General features: G+C 42.9%; 1 protein-coding gene across 1 annotated transcript; it reads left to right on the forward strand.

Annotated features, from left to right (window-relative positions):
• Positions 1-1711: 1711 nt before the first annotated feature.
• LOC108928108 (reticulophagy regulator 3-like) lies at positions 1712-9907 on the forward strand. Its single transcript, XM_029249195.1, has 7 exons — positions 1712-1920; positions 4640-4746; positions 4944-4968; positions 5332-5470; positions 5949-6033; positions 6978-7109; positions 8954-9907. The coding sequence occupies exons 1-7, from the start codon at positions 1793-1795 to the stop codon at positions 9325-9327; spliced, it is 990 nt and encodes a 329-aa protein (XP_029105028.1). The 5' UTR covers positions 1712-1792; the 3' UTR covers positions 9328-9907.
• The last annotated feature ends 6074 nt before the right edge of the window (positions 9908-15981 follow it).

The following is a 15981-nucleotide window of genomic DNA, read 5'->3' on the forward strand; positions in this document are numbered from 1 at the left end:
AAACACAGCCAACGCGCATGCGCCATCTCAAACTGTTTCAAACATTACGTCATCTTTTCCTTATCGTCTCAAGCAGTCGTCATACGTGTACTGCACGCTAGCAGCCGTAGCTAAACACAGCAAAATGCGCATGCGTAAAAAACACCCTATCGCGAAACACACGCGGTGCGCTGGCGATATTAAAACGCTTACCTGCTGGTGTCCGAAGTTAACTGCTGCGTCTCAGACCCAATGCGCATGCGCTTAAAGTTCTTTTGCGGCGTAATGTGCGCACGTACAGTATAGTTTTCATGTTTTATATTAAATAATGTGCTAATAATTGTATTTATATCCACTTAGTATTTCATTAAAGTCACGCTATTAAGAACAATTTGCAATAAGTGGGATTGTACGAACCTTTCAATAAATACATTTAATTTTAATTTCATGATTAATTTCACATTCTTGTGGTTAATGTTTAAAAATATTATGGTATATTGGACTATTTATTAAAAGTACTATATGACTGGTCTTACTTGTACATGTATTAATGTAGCAGTCGCTTTTCTCCAAAGCGACGTACAACTCGGAGTAAAAAGCATATTTCACAAGTAAAGATATAGTTACAGATGGGCGATTTCTGAAGCGCTCTGAGGAACAGCAAATTATTCAACATGAGAGCTAAACTAGAGAACCTATTTTGGACCTCTTGTGCTGAGTCTTTTATATGTATTTAGTTTATATAGTGTAGTATATAGTTTATATATACTATTAAATTAGAAAATATAAACACACACTGGCTGAAGCCGCTTGTCCCGAGCAGGAGCCTGATCCAGCAGCGTGGGGTTGTAGGGGGGGTGCACCAGGGCGGGAAGCCAGTCCATCGCAGGGCAGCCCAAGCAGGACTTGAACCCCAGACCCACCGTCCAAACTCGCTGCGCCAACGCGCCGCTCCATATATATATATATAAAATGTAACTATATATATCGTTTATAAACAATATAGATATATATATTCACATTATTTATTTAGCAGATGCTTTTCTCCAAAGCAACTTCCAAAAAACTCTATGTAGTGTTACCAGCGCACGCACCTTATTCACCGCGGTGACTTACACTGCTAGATACACTACTTACACTGGGTCACTCATCCATAAATCAGTGGAACACACTCTCTCTGTGTGAACCTAAACAGCATGTCTTGGAGTGTGGGAGGAAACCAGAGCACCCAAAGACTTACACTCTAGATACACTACTTACACTGGGTCACTCATCCATACATCGGTGGAACACACCCTCTCTGTGTGAACCAGGACAGGATGTCTTTGGAGTGTGGGAGGAAACCAGAGCACCCGAACACTTACACTGCTAGATACACTACTTACACTGGGTCACTCATCCATACATCAGTGCAACACACTCTTTCTGTCACTCACACACTATGGGGGAACTTGAACAGCTTGCCTCTGGGGTGTGGGAGGAAACCCACGCAGACACGAGGAGAACATGCAAACTCCACAAAGACTGAGCGAGGATCGAACCCACGTCCTCTTGCACCACTAGGCGCTGTGAGACAGCAGCGCTATATATATTATTTATAGACACACACACACGCACACGCACACACGCACACACAAACCGACCGGAGGTGGGGCGCCTCCCTAACCCTCATTGATACACCCCTCACACACAGTTCACACACCGCCCACACATGCTGGAGCCCAAGCAGGAAGCGGACGCGCACCGGGATCCCAGTCGTCCCCCCCTGCGAAGCCGACCGCAGCGCAGCGGCAGGGAGGTGAGGGTGCGTGCGATGCGCGCGGCCGTGCTGAGGAGGCTCGCGCCGTACGGCGCAGAGCTGTTCCGCGTGCGCTCGCTCGCGCTGTGCAAGAGCCCTCTGCGCACCCTCACGCTGTTCTCGGCTCTCCACGTCGTCTTCTGGTATGTTCTTCTCTCTCTGCACCCCAGACAGCTGCTCTGCATGATCCTACATATGACATGATGTTGCACTTGTGTGTTTTCAAGTTCAGTAGCTCTGAAATATTTCCACAGAATAAGTTATGCATGCAGCTCTTCATTTCATCATGTATTACATGCATTTGTCCTTTTACCCCACTTTTACTTCAGTTTAATATACATAGTACATAGAGTTCGTTGAAAGTCGCTTTGGAGAAAAGTGTCTGCTAAATTTAAAAAAATATAAATAATAATACAGACCTTGCAGCTTCTTCAGAAGGGTGAACAATAAAAGCACAATTCTCAAAAACCATGCAAGAAAAGACCATAAATACGGTAAATCTTTTATTGCAGAAGGGTATTCTCAGTGTGTTATTTCAGGGTAAGTACTGTACCTCGATCAAGAGTACTGCAGCAGGAAGTGGGATTGAAACCAGCAACCTTCAGACTGTAGGACAGCCCTAACCACTGCACCCCCTGCTGGCCTTTTCTTGCATATCCAGCAATTTGGAATCTGTCATTTTAACGGAGTGAAACACAATTCGACACATCGCGTCTGTCGCTCCGTTCCAAGGGATCGCAACTGTTCCTTCAGCAGGATCTCGGTATTTCTATAACATGCTAGTTGCTCCTGGAACAGCTTGCTTTTTTTCTCCTTAAGGGAGCCACTCCTCACTGTGCATTTCTCGAGAAGGGTCCACTAGACTGGCCCCCTTGTGTGTGTTACACACTTTGCTTTGCCCATTTAGCCGTGGGCGAAGATGATGGCTGGTCCATCTAGCCAGACCGTGAGCTTTCATTAAGCTGTAGTGACACTTGTTTTCATTTTGCATCCCTTTGTCCTCACAAACATGAACAGTGAAGTATAAGCTTCTTTGGAATTTTGAATATGTGAAGCATGGCATGAATGTGATGTATTAATAGCTTCCTGCTTTTTAGGGGGCTTGATCAAATACATAGGTGTAACAGTTGTGTGTGTGGTGGGGGATGTTCGATCAGCCAATTATTCCCACCCTGGGTGTGTGTATATTTAATGGGATAGCTAGTACTATAGAGGTTGGAGTGGCTGCCTTTGGACCCAAGGGTTGCAGGTTCGATCCCCACCTCTGGCTGTAGTAGCCTTGAGCAAGGTACTGATCCTAAGTCGCTCCAGTAAAATTACCCAGCTGTGTAAATGGGTAAATAATTAATTGTCGGTAGACTAACACTGTAAGTCACTTTAGAGAAAAGTGTCAGCTAAATGAGTGAATGTAATTACCTTATGTGTTATTGCTAATATTTTGGTCTTGGGGGATCCGTGTTACACGCTAACGAAACTTGTTGTTCGTCATCATTTGGTGGTCTTTATATGTATTTTCCTCCTAAGAATCACATTAGAAAAAGCGTGAAGACATTTTGCTTCTGGATAACACTGGTGCAGTGTTAATTTATGAGGAATGTCTTTTACTACGAAATCAAAAAATGCCCCAAAGTATTGGAGACGTTGGACACGTTCCTGTTTATTCAGCGCCGCTGTATTGTCTTCCTCGTCACTCCGGACAGATGTGCTAATCAACTACTGTTCTGCAGTGTGTGATGGCTGAACTCATGATGTTTTTTCAGAGCCTCATCTATAGATTCCTGTGTTCTAGTAACATTTCAAGCTCTTTCCTTAAAGACACCTGGCCTGCTTTGCATGTGACGACGCCCGGAGGAGATTGCCCAAGGAGGTTTCACGCACAATATGTAGCTGAGCAGAGACACCTGTGGTACTTGAGCAAAGGAGAAGATGATCATGTAGTCAGCAGAGCCATGCGCCTTGGGGATTAGCGACCTTATCGGAGCTGTGTCACTCCAGACCTGTGTGGGTAGAGATACTTGGGTACTGTGGTTGAAGTGTTTGATATGCCTCTGCATCTGGTAGCATGACACTGCAATCCAGATATGTTTTTTTTTTTTAAACAAAAAAAATACATAAGTGTATTAGAGGGCTACTTCAAAATGATGAAAGTTGGAAAGGTGTTTTCTTACCCATTGTTTATGGACTTTTTATGAAGAAGCTGATGGTTTCGGCTCCAAGACTTCTGTTTCCGTACTACTGAGCAGGTCATCCGGCTTGGGTTGCTCCGCTGTAATGAGGACATCCATTCCTTTATGGAAAATATTTTGGATGAAGCATAGTTATGCTCTGCATTGTGTGTGTGTGTGTGTGTGTTTCTCGGTTATTTTTACATTTATTTACATCTATTCATTTAGCAGATGCTTTTCTCCAAAGCGACGTACATCTCATCACCTCGTTATTTTTTGCAAAACCTCATCATGTTCGTGCAATACTAATACATTTATGCCTAATTTTACATTTTCCATCATTCGTGCACATTTCAGTACTTGGGGCAGGAGGCGACATAGTGGTTAGAGGTGCAGCCGTCCATTCAAAGAAGTCTGTCCAAATCCCTTGAGCAAAGTACTATAGTACCCTTAAGCGCTCCAGTAAAAATTACCCACCTGTCAGAATTGGTAAATCACTGTAACTTGCTTTGGAGAGAGAGAGTACAGAATGACCAAGCGTGAGCTTTTACCATACATGATTTTGTTGAATTTTTTCAAAGCCATTTTGACATTTAAATAGTAGAGTCTGAAAAGCACAGTTCGACTGTCAACGAGTCATGAACACTAGTCCAAGCTTTGTGTGCTTTCTGAATGTATGGGTCCTCCTTTCTTTCAGGTTTGTTGCCCTGTCATCTTTTCGCCCGCTTTTCCTCGTGTGCAGCGGCCTGATTGTCGCTGTGTGCGTTGACACGTGGCGTAACGGGATCTGGCCCAAGATCAGATGTGAGGATGGCATTCTGCAGAATTAAAATGCCACAGTTATTTCCGTTCTTCACTAAACATTTCCATTTAATGCTGCCTCATCTGTTAATTTGATCATTTACAATCTCTACTATTTATTGCATCGTTTTTGTGGTCTCGTTTTTCCATCTTTTATTCAGAGTTCACAGCACACTCACATTAGTATTTTCTTTTCACAGCCTACCCACCAAATGAAAATGAAAGGTAACTGTGTGATTTTGAGTTGGTGTCCGATATTTTTATTTCCGCTTGTTTTTATTCCCATTTCTTTATAACACCGATGTAAATAAAACGGCATCATTGTTGTTTTTATTTTCCATTATTATCTGTATTGTTTTTAAAAGTCACCTTTGCTTTTGTGGCAGAGATTCACTTTGGAACTGCATTCTCAGTAAAGGGATGGGGGATGTTTAACTGGGTGGTAAATGAAGCTGTAGGCAAATATGATCAAATATAATCAAATCCAGCTGCCAATTACATGCTTTTTATTGAATTCATTAGTTGAAAGAGTTGCTGCTAGGGGAATTGTTTGTATGATGATTATGTTTCTGTGCTCCTTGTGTTCAGCCTTTTTAACAAACGGGATGCAGGATGCTCAGGGACCCTTAATCTTTCTGAGCTCAGTAACCACATCGCTGAGGTGTGCATCAGTGCTTCATGCTTTGCAAGGGGCCTTGTGGTCTACAGAAGACGAAATCCAGGCCAGGTGAGTCCGAACGCCTGATCACCCATTGCAGAAAATCACTTAGGGTTAGTCCACAGGTTTAGCCGTTTTACCGTAGAAATGTGGCATGGCCTAAAATGAGATGATGACCACATTAATGTTTGAATTCATTAAGTAAGGGCGTATATGAGCTGCATAAAAAAAAGGTTTTTCTCACCTCTCATGGCTCACCGTGCAGCGCCTATTGATTATGAACACACAGGAAGGAGCATTTTCGTCTCTCTGTTGTTTTGGATGTGTGCAGTTATTTTTTTTCCTTTTCTCACTGTAGCTTTATTATAAAAGCGAAGCGCAAATGGAAAAAAAAATGGAAAATATTGCCTATTGTAAATGGTGGCCCTCAAAACTCAAATGAGGAGTTTTGTATTTACTGTGATTTTTGTCAGTGATGTTGAAAGTTGACTGGTACTGAAATTGATCATGATCATGAATTGTAACCTGAAGTTGTTGTTCTGCTCAGTTTTGTTTCCTGGCGTGTTGCTTCTTCACATTTCTGGCAGCTGTAGGATATTACATTCCAGGCCTTGTACTCTCATACTCAGCTGGTGAGTACCGTGAGCTCTTACGAGTAGAAAGACAGCATATCTCTTTCTCCTTAGCAAGACAAAAAGTCAACCAAACAGCAGAAGCGATGTGCTAGTCTTGAATTTATCTTCCTCAATGAGCAAATAAAATAATTCTGAGTAGAAAGATGTCAGGAGCCTTGTTTTGCACCGATGGTTACAGTATGAACAGCTTTTATATAAGTACAAAGGTTGACCGAAGTCTTGATGCTATACCTGTAAGTCTGAATTTCAAGGTTCCTCCAGGGTTGGGAAGCTTTCCTTTGCAAAGTACCTTCCTTCACACTCTACACGCTTCTCGCGGTGCTCCAAAAACTCCAAAAACTTCTCCACGAAGCGAACCTCTCCTCCGCAGCAAATTTTTTTCCACATCATCTTCAAGGCGGAGGCCATAGCTTTCTTACATTTTTATCACATCATTACCAGAAGTGCTTCCTCTCCCAGATCAGATGTTGTCACTCGCTCTCGTGTTACAATCTCTAAAATATCCCTGTGAACATGCACCTGACCACTATTTCCCTATTCAGTGTCTCTTCCATGAGCTTGAATCAACATTTCAAAAGTTTCTCAACAGCTTTTCTTCAGCTTTCCACAAAATTCAATCACACACCTTTGTCACACAGTTGAAGGAACATCACGCAATATGAAATAAGGGTTAAACTATCAAGGACTAAACGGAAACTGGTCTAACTGCTGGTGTACAATGACAAGGTCTTGACCTTGACTCCCCTACCAATATGCAGACTTAACATATGTGACATGGGCTGGACAGTCAGTTTTTTTACATCAACCCTTTTAATAATTAGCTTTTGAAGTCTCACTGACTTCAGGGGGTGGGTTGCAATGACCTGTAGCATCAAGAACCCCCAGGTGTCTCCAACCAGCCTTTTCTTGTTCTCTGGCTTTGCCATCTATTTCTGTTCTAGTGCTACTGTTGCTGCTCTACCCCTTGGCAGTGAATCACAGGGTATGGCAGCGGCTGTCTGCACGCTTGGAGCCGGCCCTGTGGTGGCTGAACTTCAGTAACCCTGCCTACATGATGTCCAAACCCAAAGAGTGTGAGTGCCAGGCCGGGGGTATCATGTCCTTTAAACGGGTGCATAAGAAGCTAGACCTTCAGTTCATGTCCGTTTCATTGTGATCACACACATGCTGTCTGAAACCTCTGGTCCCGGCAAACCGGAGCCTAACCTGGCAACACGGGGCGCAAGGCTAGAGGTGGAGGGGATACACCCAGGACAGGATGCCAGTCCATCACAAGGCATCCCAAGCAGGACTCAGAGAGCGGGACCCAGAGAGCGGGACGCAGCTAAGACTGCCGCGGCACTGTGCCCCGTTTCATTGTGATTTTGTTATTATAATAATAATAATAATAATAATATGCTTTTTCAAGGTCTTTTATCCAAAGCAACCGATAGTTTCTCTCATATTTCACAGCCACTCAAATGAAATATCTTCCTCAAGGGTACTTCAGTTCAGGAAAGGCCTGTATCTTAAAGTGAATTCATGGTTTAGAAATGGAAAGATTATTATAAGCCTTCCTGCAATCATTACTTACAAATACAAAGCAGTGGTGATGAAGGCATTTATGGTGCTTTAGTTTGGAGACAGCGGTGCGTAAATTACATTTTACCACTTCATGTGCGATGATGTGTAGAGGCATCCACCCTCCCCTCCTTCTGACTCGTGTCTTTCTGCCATAGCTCTTTGCAGCTTATTCAGTGACAGTGAAGAACTGGCCACCTTTTCCACAAAGGTATCGAAATGATCCGAACTTGATGAATGTGCCGACATCCAGCAGCATTTTGTTTTATGTTGACTTCACCGAAATTTCTTTTATTAATTAAACAAGTGAAATGTTTCGTTCACTTCAGTGTTTACGTTTAATTTGCAAGGCTAGCGCCTGCAGACATCATTTGCAAATCAAAACTCCTTCAGTACCACAGCAGTGGAGGGGTATGCATGTTATGGTAGCTCATCTGAATATCAAAAACCGTGGCCGTGGTATTATGACCAGAACAACTTTCAGAAAAGTTTTTCGTAATTTGTAGATGCGCATTAGAATGAAGAGAATGAAGTTGAAAATGCGACCACAGTTTTGCAGTATCTTAAAAATAATTGAAAATAGTATCTGTTGTCTAACCCCTAGCTGGATAATTTGGTGTTAGTCAGCACAGACTATGACCAGTCTGACACTGTACTCTCATATGCTGACAACACGACCGTCAGGGCGTATGGTGGTCATATCCCACTTCCCAAAGGCTCTGAAGGTGAGGTCTGCTGTGCTTCTGTTGGATTTCTCAACGTGTCCAGGAATTCCCCTCTTGCATTCCTTTAAGTAGCCTCTTGTGTCATTTAAGTCTCACGTTCAGATACTTTATGGATAAAATTTATAAGGGGGGAAAGACAGAGGACATTCTCAGTCATGCAGCAAATTTTTCTTTGCCCGGTTTCATAATATTAAGAAGAAAAAAAAATACAGCCAAGGAAGTTTAGCAAAGGTTGGATGGAATAACTGCACACAAGCTTATCATCAGATATTTAATATCACTCTGAAAGAACAGTAGGGGTGCGCTGGTGTGACGGGTTAGACCTGTGCCTGCTCTCCGGTGGGTCTGGGGTTCAAGCCCTGCTTGGGGTGCCTTGCGACGGACTGGCGTCCCGTCCTGGGTGTGTCCCCTCCCCCTCCAGCCTTGCGCCCTGGCTTGCCACAACCGTACTCGGGAGAAGCGGTTTTAGCCAATGTGTGTGTGAAAGAACACTAAAACACATCATAGTAAAATAACAAGGTACAATTGTGTTTCTTGTAAAATGTATTTACTGTCTGAAATGCTCAGCTAAGTAGGAATGGAAAGAGAGGTGATACACTCTGCCAGTGTGTGTTTGTTTCTTTGTTTCTCAGACTCCAAGAGGCAAAGTGACCCTAAGGATCCCGGTGCCCCTGAACTGGCTGAATTCCCTTCTGTCAGTAAAGATGACAATAAGACCAGCAGTGGGTACCGTACCCTCAACCTGTCTGGTGGTGATTCCTCCAGCACAGCCCCGATGGAAGCTCCCGTTACTGCCACCTTCTCCAGCCTTAATGGGGGTTCTCTGAGCAATATCCAGCCTTACGCCTTTGCTGGAACCCACAGCGAAGGCCATTCTTGTATGTCCACCGGCCAGAGATATTCGGAGCAGCCCAACGTTGATCCAGATCTTGAGGGGGAGGACTTTGAGATGCTGGATCGGTCAGAGCTACACCACATGGACTCCTTGGGGCAAAAGGTGCAATAAAAGAGTTTGGCTTCCGTACTCATATTCCGGGCACGACCCACTGAGGCTTCTCCCGCTGCTGTATCAAAAAGAGATTGAGGTGTATGCGTATTACAGTGTGAGTGTGGGTGTGTGTTTGGTGTTACTCAGAATATTTGGTTTGGCTTTCAAATGATACCACTGACGTATTATTTCTTGATTTATTGCAGTCAGCTCATGTAATATTAACCAAACATCAAATCTTTTTTTTAATTCAACTTTGGTCGCCTGCCTTCTATTCATTTCACTGTAAATGACTGATTGCCCTTAAGCATTTTTTATTCCTAACATCCCTGAGCTCGACATGAAGGATCCAATAGAAATTTCTTGCATAAACTGCTGTTTGTATATCCTTTTGAGTTACAGGATTATGAATATATCTGGGGGTGAATGAGGGAAAAAGGAACTTTACAGTAAAGTGGCTTCATTGTCATTTCAACCATATACAGCTGGTACCGTATACAGTCAAACGAAACAACGCTCCTCCAGGACTGTGATGCTACATAAAACAATACAAAGCTACTCACACAGGACTACACAAAGTGCACATGTGCAAGACGTGTGCAAAACAGCACAAGACAGTACAGTAATTACTAAACAAAAAACAATAAACACAGTAAAAATAGAAGACTGCAATATACTAATAAATACTAAAGATATAAATACACTAATCAGCAGCAAAAAATACAGTTGGTCAGTACAGTATCGTGGAATGGTGTTCAGTTGAGTATTGGTGTGTGTGTGTGTGTGGGAATAAATAAAATAAATAAAAATGTAATGTATTATAAAGTCCAATTTTTAAAAATCAGAATAAAATTCCAAGAACCAGTGTGTGTCGGGAACAAAATCATTTTCAGGTTGACTTTGACTACCAAGAGAAAACAGCATGAACCAACTTTACGTTTTGCAAAAGAGACAAATAACATCCAAAGATCTACCGTACTCATGTCTCTGCACTGGCTTCCTATAGCTGCCCGAATCAAATTCAAAACCCTGGTTACCATGTACAAATGCATCACTGGAACTGCTCCCGGCTATCAACTGGTACACCCCAGCCAGGCCCCTTCGCTCATCTACTTCTGCTCGCTTGGTGGTCCAGCGCACAAAGGTAAAGCTCAGAGTTTCTCAGTTCTGGGTCCGTTGTGGTGGAATGACCTTCCCCTCCCACTCAGAACTGCTGAAACTGTCTACATTCAAGAAGGGTCTGAAAACCCACCTTTTCCAGATCCACTTCACCCAAGATCTCTCCAGCTTATTTATGGTACAACTGTTCATGCACCGTAACTCCATAAGCATCCCCAGATACAACCTTTATTTAGCCATTACTCCGGCATTGTACTAGCTCATTTGTGTATCTTGTAATACACACACACACACACCTTCTGAACCGCTTGTCCCATATGGGGTCACGGGGAACCGGAGCCTACCCGGCAACACAGGGCGTAAGGCCGGAGGGGGAGGGGACACACCCAGGACGGGACGCCAGTCCGTCGCAAGGCACCCCAAGCGGGACTCGAACCCCAGACCCACTGGAGAGCAGGACCCGGTCCAACCCACTGCGCCACCGCGCCCCCCTATCTTGTAATATTTAAAAAAAAAAAATTTGTGGGAAGGTATTGGGATTTGTCTATCCTGTGTCTTATGCACCTACTTGAACGATGAACCTCGGTATAGCAAGTGGTAGGGAACAAACTAGGTTTGCTTGAGGCTTTCATGTCTGCAGCTATGTCTCCTTCTCTCAATGTAATGCATAAATTGTACTTTCGCTGAGATGTATGTCGCTTTGGACAAAAGCGTCTGCTAAATGAATAAATGTAAATGTAATGTACCGTAAGAATATTTACTGAATCAGGAAATTCTCCTTCACAAACTCACATGGCTATATACTAAGTTTAGATGACTAATGCTACAAATACCGCACTGCTATCAGTAATCATGTATCCTTGCAGGACTCAAACCCCTGACAATTAGCCCAAATATAGTCCTGATTATTATTATTTGCAAATCCTCATGCTGGAACAGTGGAGCATGAAACAATACATGGAATGAAGCTTAATTTTTGGCTGGACTTTGGGCTCAATTGCAACCCTTATGTGGCCTGTTACTGCACTCAGTAAACTACAGAATAAATTAAATGCTGTAAACTGGGTTTGTAAAACAAAAAAAAAAGACTGAAAATAAAGAGGCAATTTTCCGCTATTAATTTTATGTTGGGTTTGTGCTGTTTAATGTGAATTATTCCTTTATGTGGTTTCCCCTTTGTCTGTGCTTGTCGTTTCGTACGCCTGTATGTTTACTAAACAGACGGTGCCATCTCAGGTTGCTCCCACGCAGCTTTCCTGAGGCTGAGATGCCCTTGTCTATAGGAAGAAAGAAAAAAGAATCCGCAGGTGTCTTGCTGTCGCAGAAAAATAAGTTATCCGAATCAGAATCCAATTTATATGGCCAAGAATGCACACACATACAAGGAATTTGGTTTCGGTTCACATTGGCTCATAGTGCAGAGTAGACAAGACATATACACACATATAAACATACATACATACATACAACCAGTGCAAAGATGCGCTGACAGTACTGGAGAATAAGATAAAATAACAGGGGATGGAATAACTAACAGACATATGAGCAGTATGTCTTCGGACTGTGGGAGGAAACCAGAGCACCTGGAGGAAACCCACACAGACACCGCAAGAACAAACAGACTACACACATTATGATTGCACATCACTAATAACTTCCAGAAAAGTGTCCAGACATTCAGGGATTCAGTAGGATTGTCATTTAAATCAAATGTCAGTTTTTCAAGTGGGAGAAATTTAAACACTTTAATCATCCACATCTTTACAGAGGGACCTTCTAGTGCAGAAAGCAGAAGCACAGCATTAAAATACATTTATTTACAAAAAAGATAAATCAGGCATTTAAATAGGTTCATAAAGATTTAAATATTTGCACGCTGTTTTACTTTTTAACATTTATTTTGTCCGACACTTTGTTGAAAGGCATAAACAACTGAATTCCGATGATTTACTGATTTATATAGCAGGGTATTTTTAGAGTATCAGTTCAGGGTAAGTACCCTAATCAAGAGTACTACAGCAAGAGTGGGATTTGAACAAGGAACCTTCAGCAATTGCATTACAGGAAGAGCTAGCTTGTCCTGCACAAAGTAGGTTTTATCACCAAAATGTTTTTCAGGTGCATTGGTGAATTCAGTACAGTGAATATAGTTACTGGCATCTTAATTAATATTGAGTTACTTTCAGTTGCTCACTCCACACCCTTTGGACTGTAATAGCTGGTTATTTCCTCACCAGCAGATGTCACCAATGCCTTTTTGCTAAAGTGACGCACAACTCATAGGAAAAAGTGCATCGACAACAGAGGACAGACACACACGCTGCCTGAAACCGCTGCTCCCGGTTAACCAGAGCCTAACCCAGGAACACAGGGCGCAAGGCTGGAGCAGGAGGGGACACACCCAGGACAGGACGCCAGTCCATCGCAAGGCACCCCAAGCATGACTGGAACCCCAGACCCACCGGAGAGCAGGACCCAGCCAAACCCGCTGCGCCGCTGTGCCACCGCACCCCCTTACATACACAGAGTAATTCAGAATAATTACATTAAACAATTTTCAAAGTACAGTCTGTTTCTTAAGCACCATTATTGTCAATGTGCATATCTTCCAGTTGCTGCCCTCTGAAGTGACATATGAATAGGAAAATAGGTTGATAAATCCTAGCAGGTGGTGAGAGACTAACTTATAAAGGTTTAGTGGTGGTTTAACCAGTAGACTTCAATGATAATTGAAAAATTTACATTTATGCTCAGCTTTCAATGAATTAGACAGAATGTATGTCTCCATACCCAAAGAGCTGCAATGTTCTTGCACACAATGTTTTAAAGAATGGAAAGTTTGATAAGTTAAAAGAACCATTCAACCAATGGTACAGTGAGTGGAGGACAACAAGGTGTTTATAGCCCAGTTTACCCTGTTCACAAAGAGAGCTAAAATTTATAGAATGGAAAAGGCAGGCATTGATACTAAAAAAAAAGTTTGAAATGAATTATTTCCACACAGGATCTGGGGGCGCAGTGGCGCAGTGGGTTGGACCACAGTCCTGCTCTCCGGTGGGTCTGGGGTTCGAGTCCCGCTTGGGGTGCCTTGCGGCGGACTGGCGTCCCGTCCTGGGTGTGTCCCCTCTCCCTCCGGCCTTACGCCCTGTGTTGCCGGGTTAGGCTCCGGTTCCCCGTGACCCCGTCTGGGACAAGCGGTTCTGAAAATGTGTGTGTGTGTGTATTTCCACACATAACTTATAGATTCTACAAGAAATGCAAGATGTTCCTTTTGAGAGCATCCAGGCGTCATGTAAAATAATACTAAATCAGCTTCACTCTTGTCGTCACAGAGGCACTTTGGACAAGAAGTGGCAAGAAATCAAAACTTGGACCATGAACTTTACAGAAAGGAGTTTTGCTGTAAACTTCACCAGGCCTGCAATAAATGATCAGCTCGTTTGATGTGAACCTGAATCATCCACCTATCTAGATGAAATAGTTGTCTAAAAACAAAAAAGGAAGTTTGACAGATGCAAAACCTCTGTCACCATAGCAACAGTCAGTTGAATGGTTAAGGATCTAGACCAGAAGGCTACAGGTTGAATTCCTCTAAGACAAACTGTGGCTACTTCTCAAGCTATATATAGTACTGCTCAGTAAAACAGATCATTTGTCATACAGTTTCGGTTTAAATGTTTGTTTGGTTAAGGTGCCGTGTGCGTACCTTCATATGCTCATCTATGTGTTTCTTGCTGAGCTCATTAAGATTGCACACATAGAGAAGTGATAGAAATTTTGCAATAAATCTTCATTATTTTGTGAATATTTTTTCAACTCCATTTGAGTTGGGCGGCATGTGGAGTTTGCATGTTCGCCGTGTCTGCGTGGGTTCCCTCGGGTGCTCTGGTTTCCTCCCACAGTCCAAAGACATGCTGTTCAAGCTCCCCCATAGTGTGTGAGTGACAGAGAGAGAGAGTGTGCGTGTTCCACTGATGTATGGATGAGTGACCCAGTGTAAGGAGTGTATCTAGCAGTGTAAGTCACCACGGTGAATAAGGTGTGTGGGCTCATAACACTACATAGAGTTCATTGGAAGTTGCTTTGGAGAAAAGTGTCTGATAAATAAATATATGTAAATATGGTATCTTCAACAAAAGCACTTGGGGCGTGGTGGTGCTGGGTTGCCACAATCCCGCTTGGGACAAGCGGTTGTTGACAATGGATGGATGGACTCCGTAAGCATGATCTTGTTGAATTTATAGCACTGAATTAGGTAAACAATCAGCTGCTGAGATATACAGCACAGTAGTGTTAAAAAGTTTGTGAACCCTTTCGAATTTTCTGAATTTCTCCACAAAGTCGACCTAAAATGTGATCAGATCTTCACAATTCATATAAATAGATACAGAGAACCCAATAAAACAAATAACGCACAAATGATTAAACATTTTCATGCACATATTGATCAAAATTATTCAACTTTATACTTCTGGTTTGACCCCATTGAGCAGCAGTGACTGCGAAGAAGTGTTGAAGGCAACTGTTGATCAGCTATTCACATTAACTTGGAGGAGTTGCAGTCCATTCATCCTTACAGAACTACCCCAACTCAGTATGTGCTTTTCACCTCATGCTTTTAAATGTTCTCATTTATGCCAGGAGTTACATGAACTTGGGGGGTGCACTGGGTTGGCCCGGGTCCTGCTCTCCGGTGGGTCTGGGGTTCGAGTCCTGCTTGGGGTACCTGGCGACGGACTGGCATCTCGTCCCGGGTGTGTCCCCTCCCCTTCCAGCCTTATGCCCTGAGTTGCCGGGTTAGGCTCTGGTTTGCCATGACCCCACTTGGGACAAGTGGTTTCAGATAGTATGTGTGTGTGTGTGTGTGTTACATGAACTCTCAGCCCTGTTCATCAGTTTGCTGCTATCAATGCTTTTCATCTCAGAGCTAATGTGTAAAACTGGTTCTGTTTCTGTGTGCCTTCATCTCTGTTGAGAGGTATGTGCGTCATGTCTGCTGGTGTCGCCAGTAGCTGTCTAAGGATCAGAAACGTCATACAGAATGTCCTTTCATTGCAAGCATACTTCAAATTCTTGACACGGAGCGAGCACTTTACACTTTGAGCTTTGCAGAAATTACAAAAGTTAGAAGGTTAAATCCGACCTGGTCAGAGTGACTAATGTCCCATTTCAGGAATAATGAGGTTCAATGCCCTCATAATAATAAATGGTATTTTTTTAAATTCCGTGCAATTACAATTTTCATTAGATCTGAAAATTCGTACGTGACCCAACTCAAGGCCGACTATTTTATCCCCAAGCCCCGGGGGACTCGACAGAATTTAGATATAATATTTAATATTTAAATATAAAGCATAAATCATTCATTTCTGTTCTTCTATCCAAAATTATAAGGCATGGCTTGTAGTAAGTTAAAAATTAGAGTAGGAGAAGTGAAATGCTGAAATGTTAAATGCTGAACATTAAGCATAGTATTTGTGATTCTAGCTCCACTGGGAAAGGTGACATCATAGTGTTTGTTCATTCACAAAACTGCCACTTCAGCATTTCACG

Source organism: Scleropages formosus, chromosome 25, assembly GCF_900964775.1.
Source record: "Scleropages formosus chromosome 25, fSclFor1.1, whole genome shotgun sequence".
NCBI classification, from domain to species: Eukaryota; Metazoa; Chordata; class Actinopteri; order Osteoglossiformes; family Osteoglossidae; genus Scleropages; species Scleropages formosus.

Bases quoted from the DNA above. Each gene is read 5' to 3' on its own strand.
- LOC108928108 (XM_029249195.1), top strand. From the start codon at position 1,793: ATGCGCGCGGCCGTGCTGAGGAGGCTCGCGCCGTACGGCGCAGAGCTG. The intron at 4,969-5,331 runs GTAACTGTGTGA...CCTTGTGTTCAG, and splicing joins CCACCAAATGAAAATGAAAG to CCTTTTTAACAAACGGGATG. The intron at 5,471-5,948 runs GTGAGTCCGAAC...TGTTCTGCTCAG, and splicing joins GAAGACGAAATCCAGGCCAG to TTTTGTTTCCTGGCGTGTTG.